General features: G+C 40.5%; 1 protein-coding gene across 12 annotated transcripts in view; it reads right to left on the bottom strand.

Moving 5' to 3' along the window:
* Nucleotides 1–12590, bottom strand: part of ARID1B (AT-rich interaction domain 1B) — a 450488-nt gene that overhangs the window by 177608 nt on the left and 260290 nt on the right. For 9 of the 12 annotated variants that reach the window (XM_058736206.1, XM_058736204.1, XM_058736199.1 and 6 more), the window contains one exon: nucleotides 2493–2534. The exons of the other annotated variants lie outside the window; for them this stretch is intronic. In XM_058736206.1, coding sequence (XP_058592189.1) covers nucleotides 2493–2534 — 42 coding nt within the window. The remainder of the gene's footprint in view (nucleotides 1–2492; nucleotides 2535–12590) is intronic. 12 annotated transcript variants of the gene reach the window in all.

Here is a 12590-nt window from a genome sequence, read left to right as displayed (position 1 = left end):
GATATTGGAGTTATTTTTCCCAGTGCATAAAAACAGGAAAAAAAAGGCCAATTGTGAATAAGTGTTCAGAAACTTGACCAATACTGAACACCGAGACATTTTAAGAAACAAGATAAAAATGTATTTGCTGACTGGCAGATAATGAAGTGGTAAAAAAAAAAAAAAAATCAAATTTCTCATATTTTAGTTAGATGGATAAACACTTTTTGGTACAGGCATGCAAAAGTGAAAAGCTTCGAATTCTTTGAAAAATCACTGAATTACCGGGGAACAATTTCCAACTATGGTTTCTACAAACTGAATTAAGACTACAAAAGCAAGCTGCTAGTTTCGCCAGAAAACAAACGCAAAGCCTTACGCAGCGGGGCGGACCGGGTGAGTACCGCCGCCTACACAGTGAGGATGAAGGGTTATGGAGATGAGTTCACAAGAACTGACCCTACAGGTTTATTAAACATGCAATGAATATTCTGCCGTGCATGCTGGGCATTAAAGAAAAAATGAAAAATTCAAACGATGACGATATGTTACATACTGCAAATAGCACTGAATTGGCTCTCTTGATAATTAAATTTTTCTTTAGTAATTTTTGGCAGATACAGAGCTAGAAAAAACACGTTGAGGTAAACTTGAGTCAGTTTACCGAATATTTAAATATTTATAAAGTCTTAACTTATCTTTTCACTTTTAATTTGTATTCATTTATGACATAAACCTCGCTCAGCTTATAACCTCAGAACGGCCGTGATTTTGGCAGTGTTACAAAGTCATCCGCCAACAACTGCAGCCCGACTATTAAACTGTACTAATAAAATGCCAAGCATCCAGAATGTTAAGTAGAGAAAAATTTGGAAAAAATACAAGTAACTAATTTTTAGTTTTAAGCCAAAGATGTAGCACATACAGGAGTCAGGTAAGAGTAGTTACCCGTTCTCTTTGCTCTAAAGTTTCCACCAACTATTCTCCTAAACTTCCGACTTCCAAAGTAATTGATGGTACTTACACTGTACTTCTGTATCTCTATGTGAAAATGAAGTCAGACTCCCCTAATAAGCGCCTCTTGCCGATTTATTTATATGGTTTAAGAATTACTAGCAAATTAAAAAAAAAAAAAAAAAAAAAAAGGAGGGGCTCCTGGGTGCCTCAGTCGGTTGAGCGTCCGCCTCCGGCTCAGGTCACGATCTCGCAGTCTGTGAGTTTGAGCCCCGCGTCGGGCTCTGTGCTGACAGCTCAGAGCCTGGAGCCTGCTTCTGCTTCTGTGTCTCCCTCTCTCTCTGACCCTCCCCCGTTCATGCTCTGTCTCTGTCTCAAAAAAATAAATGAACGTTAAAAAACAAATTAAAAAAAAAAAAAAAGGAATTCCTAGCAAATACACGTCCAAAAGGCAAGTCAACCTGAGAAAACACTACAGGCCTGGAAGACTGTAATTCTTCCGCCCCTCCTGTGTCTGCCCTCTCAGTGTTACACACCACCTCTTTGTCTTATTCTCAGCTCCTCTGCCTTCCTCACCCTGCATATCCCAAGGATCACCAGTCCCCGAGACTGAAGGATTAGTTTTACTCTTTCACTAGGCTGGCTCGGTCCACACGGTCTTTCACCTGGTCCACTCAACTGCCCTTCACTGGTCTCTGGCAAGTCCATCCTCCACAAAGTGGCCAAATTCATCTAAATTGCAAATCTAACCACTCCTTGGCTTGAAATCTTTGAATAGCTTTGCATTTTCTATAGGATAAAATTCAAATCTTTAACCTCTTCAACCTCCGATCTTGCTACCCAGGCAGAATTTAACTACTTTCAGTTCCCTCTGGTTTTTTTCATGGTTGTCCTGACCTGAAAATAGTTCTCGTTTCTCTTGTCCTCCTCCTTTGCCTATAAATATAATCCACTCTCAAGGGCTCAGACTCCTAGAATGCCTTCCCACTCGGCCTCGCCCACTCCCGCAACAACCCCCACCCCCCAACACTTCTAGCAGGGAGACAAGGACACCGCAGGACAACTGATCTGTTTATAGGCCTAAGCCTACCAACTGACTGTGAGCCACTTAAGGGCAGGAACGGGGATTTAATTGCGACTGGAACACAGGGGTTCAGTAACTATTTGAAGCAGGGAAAATGAATAAATGGATTAATGAAAGTAGAGTGGTAAACCAAAACAGTACTCAGAGAACCTTCGGTCGTGGTGGTTGCACTCCCAACCTGGGGGGCCATTCAGTAAATCCTGTTCCGTGGCGAATTCAAACTTCAAAGTCAACTGCTACTAATGGAAACGCGTGGTTTCCTGTACTATTTCTTATACTCTAGACCACAGAGAAAGAAGGTAAAGAAAATACTACCACAGTCTAATCGTAATCACAAGTGAGGGCAACTCTTAAACTGTGGGAGAGTTTAGAAACTCTGCATTTGATAATAAAAGCAAGTCCTATCCGCTCAGCCTTCCTATGCGCTTAGGGGAGCTGACGGGACCTATACAGTGAGCTACGTCAGACTACACACCTTGAGTCCAAAGGCGGTATCCTCCGAGGTCAAGACTTCAACCTGAAATCATAAGGAAAACATAATTTAGGCACTCTCAAAAACGTTCTTTGAGTCTAGCCAGACACCAGAGCACGGGCGTGGCCTGGAACCAAGAGTTTGGAGAAAACTGGGGTTCAATGTACGCCCGGAGTCAAGAAAGACGGATCTGGGATTCTCTTCAAGAGTTGGATGGGTTGAAATCCAGGTCACTGCCCTGGGCTCCAGTTTTGTAACAGGGTGAGCTCCTATTAAATTAATCTGTTTGCCATCGTGTTGACATGGTGGTAGGGGTTCCTCAAAATGATCTGGGGAAGTTAGGAGAATCACCTTTCCCAGTTCAATCACAAGATGTTGCACATACTTTTTGATCTCTTACGGACAGTGAGGGGAAAGTTATGCTTCGTAGTGAAATCTCATCATGCTTGTGAAGCTGCTAGTGATTTCTTGCTCTGCTCGCAGCGGAGTGGGCAGTCCTGAGTCTGTGGAATGCTGCAGAGCAAGGCTGCCGAGAGCAATACTCGGGAAAAGGCAGGCCAGGTCTAAGCAACAAGTTGTGAAATGATGGCAAAACTTCAGAATTGCCTGTCAGTCTTGTGCATGAGAAGACAGAGCTCATTAACATGAATTTAAAAAGCTGCATGGAACAAGACGTGTATTGATAATTACTGTTTTTTAAACATAATTATTCAGTCTGGTGTGTAAAGCTTTTAACTTTGACTACTACAAAGTACCAATATATGATGGAAAAGAGCAAGGAAAGAAGGCGATACGAATGTTTTTAAGTGTCTGCGGGAGACAGTGGGGGGGGGGGGGGGTGAGCGGTGGCACCAGACTGGCAGGTTGGCTGTGAGTTCTGAACCCTTTAAAATCAGGCCTTTGTGGTAGGTGTTGAAGTGGAAGGCACACAGGCCTATCCAATGGCTCTTGTATCAAACAAAATTGGATTCTTCCCTCGAGGGCAAGGAAAGAGAGAGAAGAAGACCACTTCGAGAAGATTGTCATCCAGTAGGGGGGTTGAAAAAGAAATGAGGAACAAATTGTATTCTCCAACTGCTTCGCTGAAAGTGACGCTCTCCCACCACCTGGCACCTGACAGAGACGGGGGGGGGGGGGGGGGGGGGGGGGGCACAAAGCAAGAGAAACAAGTGACGAAGTGAGAAGGTGACCAGACTCGTTTCGATGAAAACCATATGTTGCCGATACCAAATGTGAAATGTTGGATCAACTATAGTACAAAATCATTATAAGACTCACTGACAGCATGTCTGTTTACACTTTGATTTCCAAAGCTCATTGTTAGATTTAGAAGCAAGATCTTATTATAGACTTTGTTTAAGGGCCTGGGGGGCAGGGGGGAGCAACGGCTATTGGCAATTTACTGGCAATTTACGTATGTTTGAATTTCCTAAGTCCTGTCTTTCACAACAGGAGATGACTAACCTCAAATATTTTTACATTAAAACTTCTAATCAACAGTGAAGACTTTAGTTAAAGGCAAAGGACAAATAACGCATTTGCTGAATCTTAACTACTGTAAAGGCTATTATATGACATTTACTCTTAAATTATATACATAGATCATAGCTGCATACATTAATGTTAGGTATATTCACCCTCGATGTGATATTTTAATATACATACAATTACTTTCAAAATGTATTAGAAGTTTAAATCTACAAAAAAAAAATCCCCAAGTGAGTTCTGCATTTGCTTAACATATTATAAAAAGCCAAAGTAGCAAGAAAATTCAATAGCAAATAGAAATCTATTTAAAGCTATGGCTTCAATGTATTTGACAACTTGAGATATCAGCAAACCAAAGCTTTCAAGTGGAATTTAGGAACTGTCCGCATGGCTCTCTTGGTAGACAGAGACACAGACAGACCTGGAGTATGGACAGACTTGGAGTATGGAACCAGGAGGTGGATCTCAAAAGGTCAGCCCCCTCCTCCACCCCAGATTCTATCTCCAGGAGGGCTGAAGAGGTTCGCAATTCCTAAGTATTGACCAATTTAATTAAACCGACTCAAAAAGTATATTTTGTTTTATTCAAAAGCACTGTGGTTTAAATACGTATGCACTCCAGCTCTCCTGAGCTGTACTTTAGATTTTCCTTTATATTTTGTTTCTGTTTCTGAGAGGCTTTATATTTCAATACCAACACAAAAACAGCTGATTTAAAAACCATGAAATTAACTTCCATTTAATAAAAGAGAAAGATCAATGTCATACAAAGGTTTTCCTGTTGGATCTAAGAGCATTTTTACCTAAGTTGGAAGGAATCCCCCTCTAGTGGGAGTAAGGGAGTATTTCAACCTTTACAAACAATTTTCAGGTAGTAGTCATTAAACTTCACTCTCAGCAGAGATCTGCTGAGTTTTTTCCTTTCGTCGGTTTAAATCTTTTCAAAACAGAAAACAAGTATTTTATATTTCACAAGCCTCAAACACCTACAATCCCTATACATATACTAGAAGTAGATTTGTGTTTATCTGATGGGATTTTAATTACTAACCAGCCTTTATCACCAAATTTAATGTGGCTATAAAGTAGTCACAATTTGAGGTTAAAACAGGAATGTACAACTAGAAAAAGTTAGTACATCTCAGTGGAAAGACTTAATAATGTACTGGGAAGAGAGAGTGCTGACAGTTTACATCCACCTGACTCTTTAACAAAGAATTTCTGGATATTTGCTGCATGTAAGGCATGGTGCTTAGTGCTACTGTAAAAGAGAAAAAGGGACGAATTTTACTCTGGTCCTAATGCCTGAATGAAACGTATTAAAACATTCATTTAAAAACTAAATTCATATACAGAAAGGACCAAATGGAATTATCCGTGGTGTCACTTCTCTTTTTAAACTTCAGTCTGGGCCGGGCGAGGGGAATTTAAACTGGCAGTATTATAAAAACCGCCCAGAAGAAAGGTCACAGGTTTTGCCCACTGTAAAATTAGGACATATTCCCCCAATGTTCTCCTTCTCTGCACAGACGCTGTAACGAGTGCAAAGACAGAGGACCCTGCTGAGAAGCACAGCTGGCGTCCCAGGGCACAGAACTTGTCAGGGGGTCCGGAGCTCCCAGGTGTGACAGGCTGGGAGCGAGCTAGCAGAGCAGAGGCTTCCTAAGTCCCAGACAAGGCCCTTTCCAGTAAATCATGCTATTTGCAATGATGCTACAATCAACTCTTTTTAACACCAGTGGCTAAAACGGTTCCGTCCGTAGGGAACTTTGAAAATCACCAGGAAACCGGCAGCAGGGCGATGCCTCTGCAGCACTCTGCACAAAAAAACCTTCCAGTGGCTTCTCTCTCCCCTGAGTAGCCTACCGAACCCTACCTCCACCAAAATTAATTTTTTTTTTAACGTTTACTTTTTTTTTTTTTTTTTTTTTTTTATTTTTGGGACAGAGAGAGACAGAGCATGAACGGGGGAGGGTCTGAGAGAGAGGGAGACACAGAATCGGAAACAGGCTCCAGGCTCCGAGCCATCAGCCCAGAGCCTGACGCGGGGCTCGAACTCACGGACCGCAAGATCGTGACCTGGCTGAAGTCGGACGCTTAACCGACTGCGCCACCCAGGCGCCCCGCCGTTTACTTATTTTTGAGACACAGAGAGACACAGCATGAGCGGGGGAGGGTCAGAGAGAGAGAGGCAGACACAGAATCTGAAACCGGCTCCAAGCTCTGAGCCGTCAGCACAGAGCCTGACGCGGCGCTGGAACTCACAGACCGCGAGATCATGACGTGAGCCAAAGCCGGACGCTCAACAACCGACTGAGCCACCCAGGCGCCCCCTACCTCCACCAAAATTAAAACAAACCACTTGAGTTTCCAGTCATTCAATCAAGAAAATCAGGAAAACGTGAATTTATGAATTCGGAAGTGAAACAGGTTGCACTTTTCTTTCTTGAACCACTTCTGAAGTCCCTTCTACTTTCACCTCTAAAGCAGAGAATACAAAAATCCAGCAGTGTTTCCATTAAAATAAAACCATGCAAAAAAGTATGTCCCATTTTAATAAAAACTTTTTTTCCTAAAGTCAGGATCACGCTGTCACGAAAAGAAGAGACAGTGATGCTTTGTAATTGTATATAAAGAATCTTATTCATAATCAAAAGGATGCAAATCCAAACTCCTAACGTTATTCCATTTTTCTCACTAAAGATTACCAAGATTAAAAAGGTTGGTTAATTACAATACTGACAAAGGTGTGGGAAATCACATCATAGCCTTGCACTGATTATGAGAACATTTGTTGGAATAAAGTGCAATTTAACAGTATCCATCAAAATGTGTATGCATGTGATTAAGTGTTAAACCAATAATTCTGATACTCAAGTGCAAAAATATTTACCAAATGGTTTATCTGAGTTGTTTGCAACAGTAAAAAGCTGAAATTATCACACTGCCAAGCAATGGAATGCTATACTGCTATTAAAAAGGAGGTACATCTATGTGTGCAGGTAAGATCTCTATGATATTACACATTAAGTGAAAAGAACCAGAACCGTGCGCACAGTATGCTAACATCTGTATTTTTTTTTAAAGCGGGGTGGGTTATACACTTGATTCACTTAGACCCCTTCTGGATATGTAAGAAACACATCAGTGATTACCTCAAGGGAGAGAACTCATTTTTCGCTGTAGTTTGTCTTACAATGTTAAGAATTCTTTTTGCCACGTGCATGTGTTCCTTGTTTAATTAAAAGTAGTTAACAGTATAAGCCCATAACATAAAAACTGTCCAATGTCAGTAGTAATCACAGAAATGTAAGTAAATGTCATAATCTATTTGCTAGAGAACCTATCTTTATGGTCTCATGTGCGATCAAATGTTTATCAAGTATGTGTACTATGCCATTATTTGAAAAAAATGAGCAATTAAGGGAAAATGTACAAAAATATGGGATGGTGGTTAAATGAAGTGTGGTATTTCATACGATAGACTGTTACATACTCATAAAAAACTCACTTTTCATGAAGTATTTTATAACATAAGAGAACACTTATAACACGTTAAATTTTAAAAGGATTAAAAACAGAAATTTGACATTATAAATATCCAAGTCTATCCATTTGTTTTCTTCATGCTTTCTAGAATGTGTGCCCATGCTGGAAAAGGTCTTCCCCACCCCAGGATTTTTTACATATTCATTCATGTTTTCTTTTAATATGTTTGACTTTCATTTTTTACATTTAAATATTTGATCCATCTATAATTTATTTTGAAATAACAAGGGGAAGAGGTGACTCAGTTTTAATTTTCCATTTGAATAACTATGGTGCAGAATAATCCATTATGTTCTCTAGTGATCAGAGATACCATATCTTTACCATAATTAAACATTAAAATGATATAAATTTTGCCTCTAGTTCCAGGTAGGGATGGGAAGAGCAAAATTACCTGTGAGGTATTCAACCTAAAGGGAGATGGGAGTTGAGGGGAGGAGAATGGTAATAATCAACAAGAACATGATCGAATTTGCAGTCACAGTATTTGTCCACAAGTAATTCATTAAGAATTCAGATGCTGTTGAAAAAATAATGTTTGCCTAGAATGGTGTGCCTGCCTCGGTTGGGCCAGAAAGAGCAATATACCATTAAGGAGAAGCAGACATTAATAAATAAACTGCCCTCCAAAACCATGTCCCCAGACTGATGACCATTGCAAGTACGGGACAAGCCCCTCCCTCTGCCCTGCCTCTGTCCGTCACATTCACAAATACATAGCAGCTAACACTGGGTTGCAAAGTTTTTATTCTGGCAAGCAAAGAAGGTGTTTTTGTCTTTTTCTTTCTTTATTATTATTTTTGCTTGTTATTCCTACCTTTACTTTCACTATTATCTTACCTTTTTGTAATCCACTGAAGAAAACGAAAACTTAAAAAAAACCACGCAAAACCTTGCCAGCCTTCTCCTCTTGTTAATTCTCCTCATTCTCCTTATTAGCATGTGCAGGCCACATGACAGCTCAAGGACACGGCTTGCTGAAACCGCTCAGTGTTCGGTTAGCTGGTAAGAGAAGGCACAATGACGCCTTCTACTGCTCAGTGCTGCTGAGTAGAAGCACCATTCTCCGAATGTATTTAAAATTAACTAAAAACCTATCTCTGGTTAGGGAACCAGTAAATATTAATAGCGATGCTAAATTTCATCTGGGCAGCCAAAGAGCATTTCCGTTATACCCAAGATAGCGTAATACGATCTCAAGACAAACAATGGATTGGATATAATTATGCTTTTGACTACAAGTGCTATGCTCACATTATCTTCTATACTGGGGTGTTTGCTGTGTCTTCATATCCTAGGCTATTAAATTTAAAACAAAAGTTGTCACCATTATGGTCACACTCCTCTTTCTAATTAGGTTCTCTGAGTGAGGATACCTTCACTTAAGATTTACAAAGCAATCACAAACTCATGAATGGCTCAGAGAAAAAAAAGACCTTGAGTGTGGAACAGAGTGTGTACAAATAGCCACCACTATGCAATGTGACTTTACAGGCCCTTCCACCGAAAGGTGGAATCGATTTCTCCGCTCCTTTAAGCTGGGCTGGGCATGTGATTTGCTTGGATCGACAGAACGTGGCTACAGAATCATACTGTACCACTTCCAAGTCTAAGACTCAAAAGGCAAAGCATACTTATAATCACTCTCTTGAAAGTCAACCAGCTACCATGAGAACAAGCTCAGACTAGTCTGTTGGAGGACACAATGGTTCTGTTACCACATTACCCTAGCCAAGAGCCAGTCATCTCCAAGGAGCAGAGCCACTTAGCTGATCAGGAGCTGACTTAAGAAAGGAGAGCGAGCTCAGCAGAAACCAGGACAATTCAGGCTCAGACCAATTTGTCAAACTGTAGGATAGTGAGCTAAATAAATGGGGGCCTTTCCAAGCACTGAGTTAGGGGTTGGTCTGTTGCACAGGAAAAGCTACCTAGCGCACTGTACGACTCTACACCACGGAGCTCTAGGTGTCCTACATCTGCTGGCAGAGTTCCCGGCAAGACCGCTACGACAGTAAAGGCAATTCCGAGAGCTGTTACGTATCTATGTAGCTACGTCCGTCTCCGTCTCCACTCCCAATTTGAAACTGTCCAAGACCATAAAATTTGCTCTGAATTCTTTCCTGTGGTCCACGAGCAGCTGAGCAGTAGGGCTCCGGCTTTGTCTCACTGATCTCCAATCCCACCTCTGTCCCTCCAGGCACAATGTTTCAGCGACACCAGCTGCCTTTCTGTTCCTAAGAATGACCATTTCTTACATCAGAGCCTCTGTACTTGGTGCTCCCTCCTCCTGGAACACTCTGTATCAGATCTTCCCACCTCTGGTCCCCGGCATAACACTCCCACTTTGGTTCAAAGGTCACATCCTTAGATAGCCTCTCTTCCTCTCCTGCGTTACCACCTGAAATTTGATTGCCCATCCCTTTACTAAATGTAAACGTCACAAAAGCAGGGACGTCCTGTCTCATCCACCGCTGTATGCTTCCTACCTAGAGAGTGCCTGGCACAGAGTAGAAGCTCAAGAAGTACTGCTGTTTCTTTCCCCAGTAAATAAACATGAACGGTTTGAAAACTAGACCACCACAAGGGGGCGCCTGGGTGGCTCTATCTGTTCAGTGTCTGACTCTTGATTTCAGCTCAGGTCATGATCTCACAGCTTCACGAGTTCGAGCCCCCGTGTCTGGCTCTGCACCGATAGTGTGGAGCCTGCTTAGGATTCTCTCTCTCTCCCTCTCTCTGCCCCTCCCTTGCTCCTGCTTTCTGTCTCCCAAAATATATAAATAAACTTAAAAAAAAATTTAAGCATTATTTTTTTTTAAAAAAACTGTAACAACACTGGGGCACCTGAGTGGCTCAGTAAGTTGAGCATCTGACTTTGGCTCAGGTCATGATCTTGCAGTCCGTGGGTTTGAACCCCGCATTGGGGTCTGTGCTGACGGCTCAGAGCCTGGAGCCCACTTTGGATTCTGTGTCTCCCTCTCTCTCTGCTCCTCCCCTGCTCGTGCTCTCTCTCTTATAAATAAATTTTTAAAAAAATTTTAAATACCCAGTTTTACTATATTTGATGACGATACATATGCATTTCTTTGATGCATTTGTCTCTCCAGCCGATAGAAAATTTTAAATTCCTTTTAAAAATCCGTTTTTTAAAATTGATGGCAATGAAGGCTGTCGCTCAAAGATAAGCCTCTTTTCTCCCTATTCGTGACTTAAAACATAATGATTCTCTTAGAATTGTACTGGGCTAAGAAATGACGATAGATAGTAAATATTTTACAAAGAATGCATACAGTTCACAAACTTTCCAAGTTTAATTTTTAAAAGTAAATTTTGGCTTTGCATTTAGGCTGGTTGACCACAATCACAGCAGACGGTTAAGAATGTTCTACCCACAGTGCAGGTCACACTGTGAAGAAGACCGCCAGGTGCCAATTCTACTGACGGATACTGGCACTTGGCAGGTTTCATTGGTCACAGTACTACCCCTACTCCAGAGAGGACTCTTTCACACAAAGTGCAAGTGTGACATCAGTTATATGACCAACATATTTGTAGATTTGGGGGCACTCAGAAAGCTATACCTAAAAACATCACGTGTATAAAGCTAATCAATTCTATACTGCCAGTGTTTATCAAGAAATGCGGGCTATGGAGTCATGAACATCTTAATCAATGCATAGGTATGTATTCAAGACTTCATCTGGCTTTCCTAATACAACACGCATGTATACAAATAATGCACATTTGTACACAAAACTTTTGAAAATGATCATACTTTTAATAAAAGCAGTGCTTTCATATTCACCTTTAGATCTCTCTGTAAATCATATTTTATTAAAGTAGAAAATACATGTACAGTAAAATGTTAACTATTCATTAAGTTATCATTTCTATGTGCTTGCCTTATCTGTATACTTCAAGTTAACATCTACTTCTTAGTAAGATTTCCTATATTTGTTCATAACTTCTAGGAGGTTTGATGAAGGAAAATACAACAGCTCCAGGTGTCCAGGCAGTTCATATGTTAAAAACTTTTGAACAAGTGGTAGTTTATCTAAACTTTATAAAAACTGAGATAGTACTATTATCTCGTCTCCCATTGTATCACATGCATTGTGAACTGTCATATTCAATGCCATTTTAAGCAACACTTCCCTGTTTACCCAAGTATATACTCATTCATATATAAATTGATACAAAAAAGTTATCAAATTTACTATACTGTACTTATACTACAATACAATTTGATGCATTCAAGTGCTCTAAAACCACAAGCCAAAAACACAAATTCTTTTTTTCTAATTTTATTTACCTTTCATAAAGAGGAAAATTTTATATTTTGAAAACAACCAGATAAACCTACTAAGGTAATAAAACTGGGAATTTGGCGAACATACTATTTGGCCATAGGTAACCCCCTATCTCAGTCCTACCCACTGTTAAGATCATCTCAGAAAAGCAAGTTGAAAGTTGTTATAAAATCAGTACGTGGAAGAGGTCCTGAGGACAGGCTGTGGGGACCCACAGGAAAGGCCACGTGCAAGTGTCAGTGTGTCTAAGGGGAAGGGGTGCAACAAAGAGGACTTAAAGGGATCAGATCAGAATGAAAAGGTGTTTTAAAAACAAAAATATTTTTAGATTAACAAATTAAATTTCCATGACTGCCCCCAAATAGCTGTTTGTACATTATTAATTTGATTACGGGTCACTGGTTTCTTTTTTCTGCTGCCCTCTCCCCCTGTCCACATGTCCCTGCCACCCCCCCACCCCCGCCACGACTCGGTCACCAAGGTCTGCGTGTAAGAAAAATGACAGGTGTAAGAAACTTCTTTTTTATCCTAAAATACTTCTACCAAAATACACGTTGGTTTTTAAAATACTGGAATAAGGCTTAAAAATCACACTTTTATTGCCATGCATCTTTAAGGCCTTTCAAAATTTAAATTAAATCGTTAGGGCCCTCTTGATTATCAAGCTGGAACAGAAAGACAACTCAGTAAAAGAGACAAAAAAGAACATAAGGGTAGTTATACTTAAAGTTAACTCAATTTTTTTTAACCTTTTACC

This window comes from Neofelis nebulosa, chromosome 6 (genome assembly GCF_028018385.1).
Source record: "Neofelis nebulosa isolate mNeoNeb1 chromosome 6, mNeoNeb1.pri, whole genome shotgun sequence".
In the NCBI taxonomy this organism is placed as follows: domain Eukaryota; kingdom Metazoa; phylum Chordata; class Mammalia; order Carnivora; family Felidae; genus Neofelis; species Neofelis nebulosa.
Note: the sequence above shows the minus strand (reverse complement) of the source record. Positions and strands in the feature narration are given on the sequence as shown.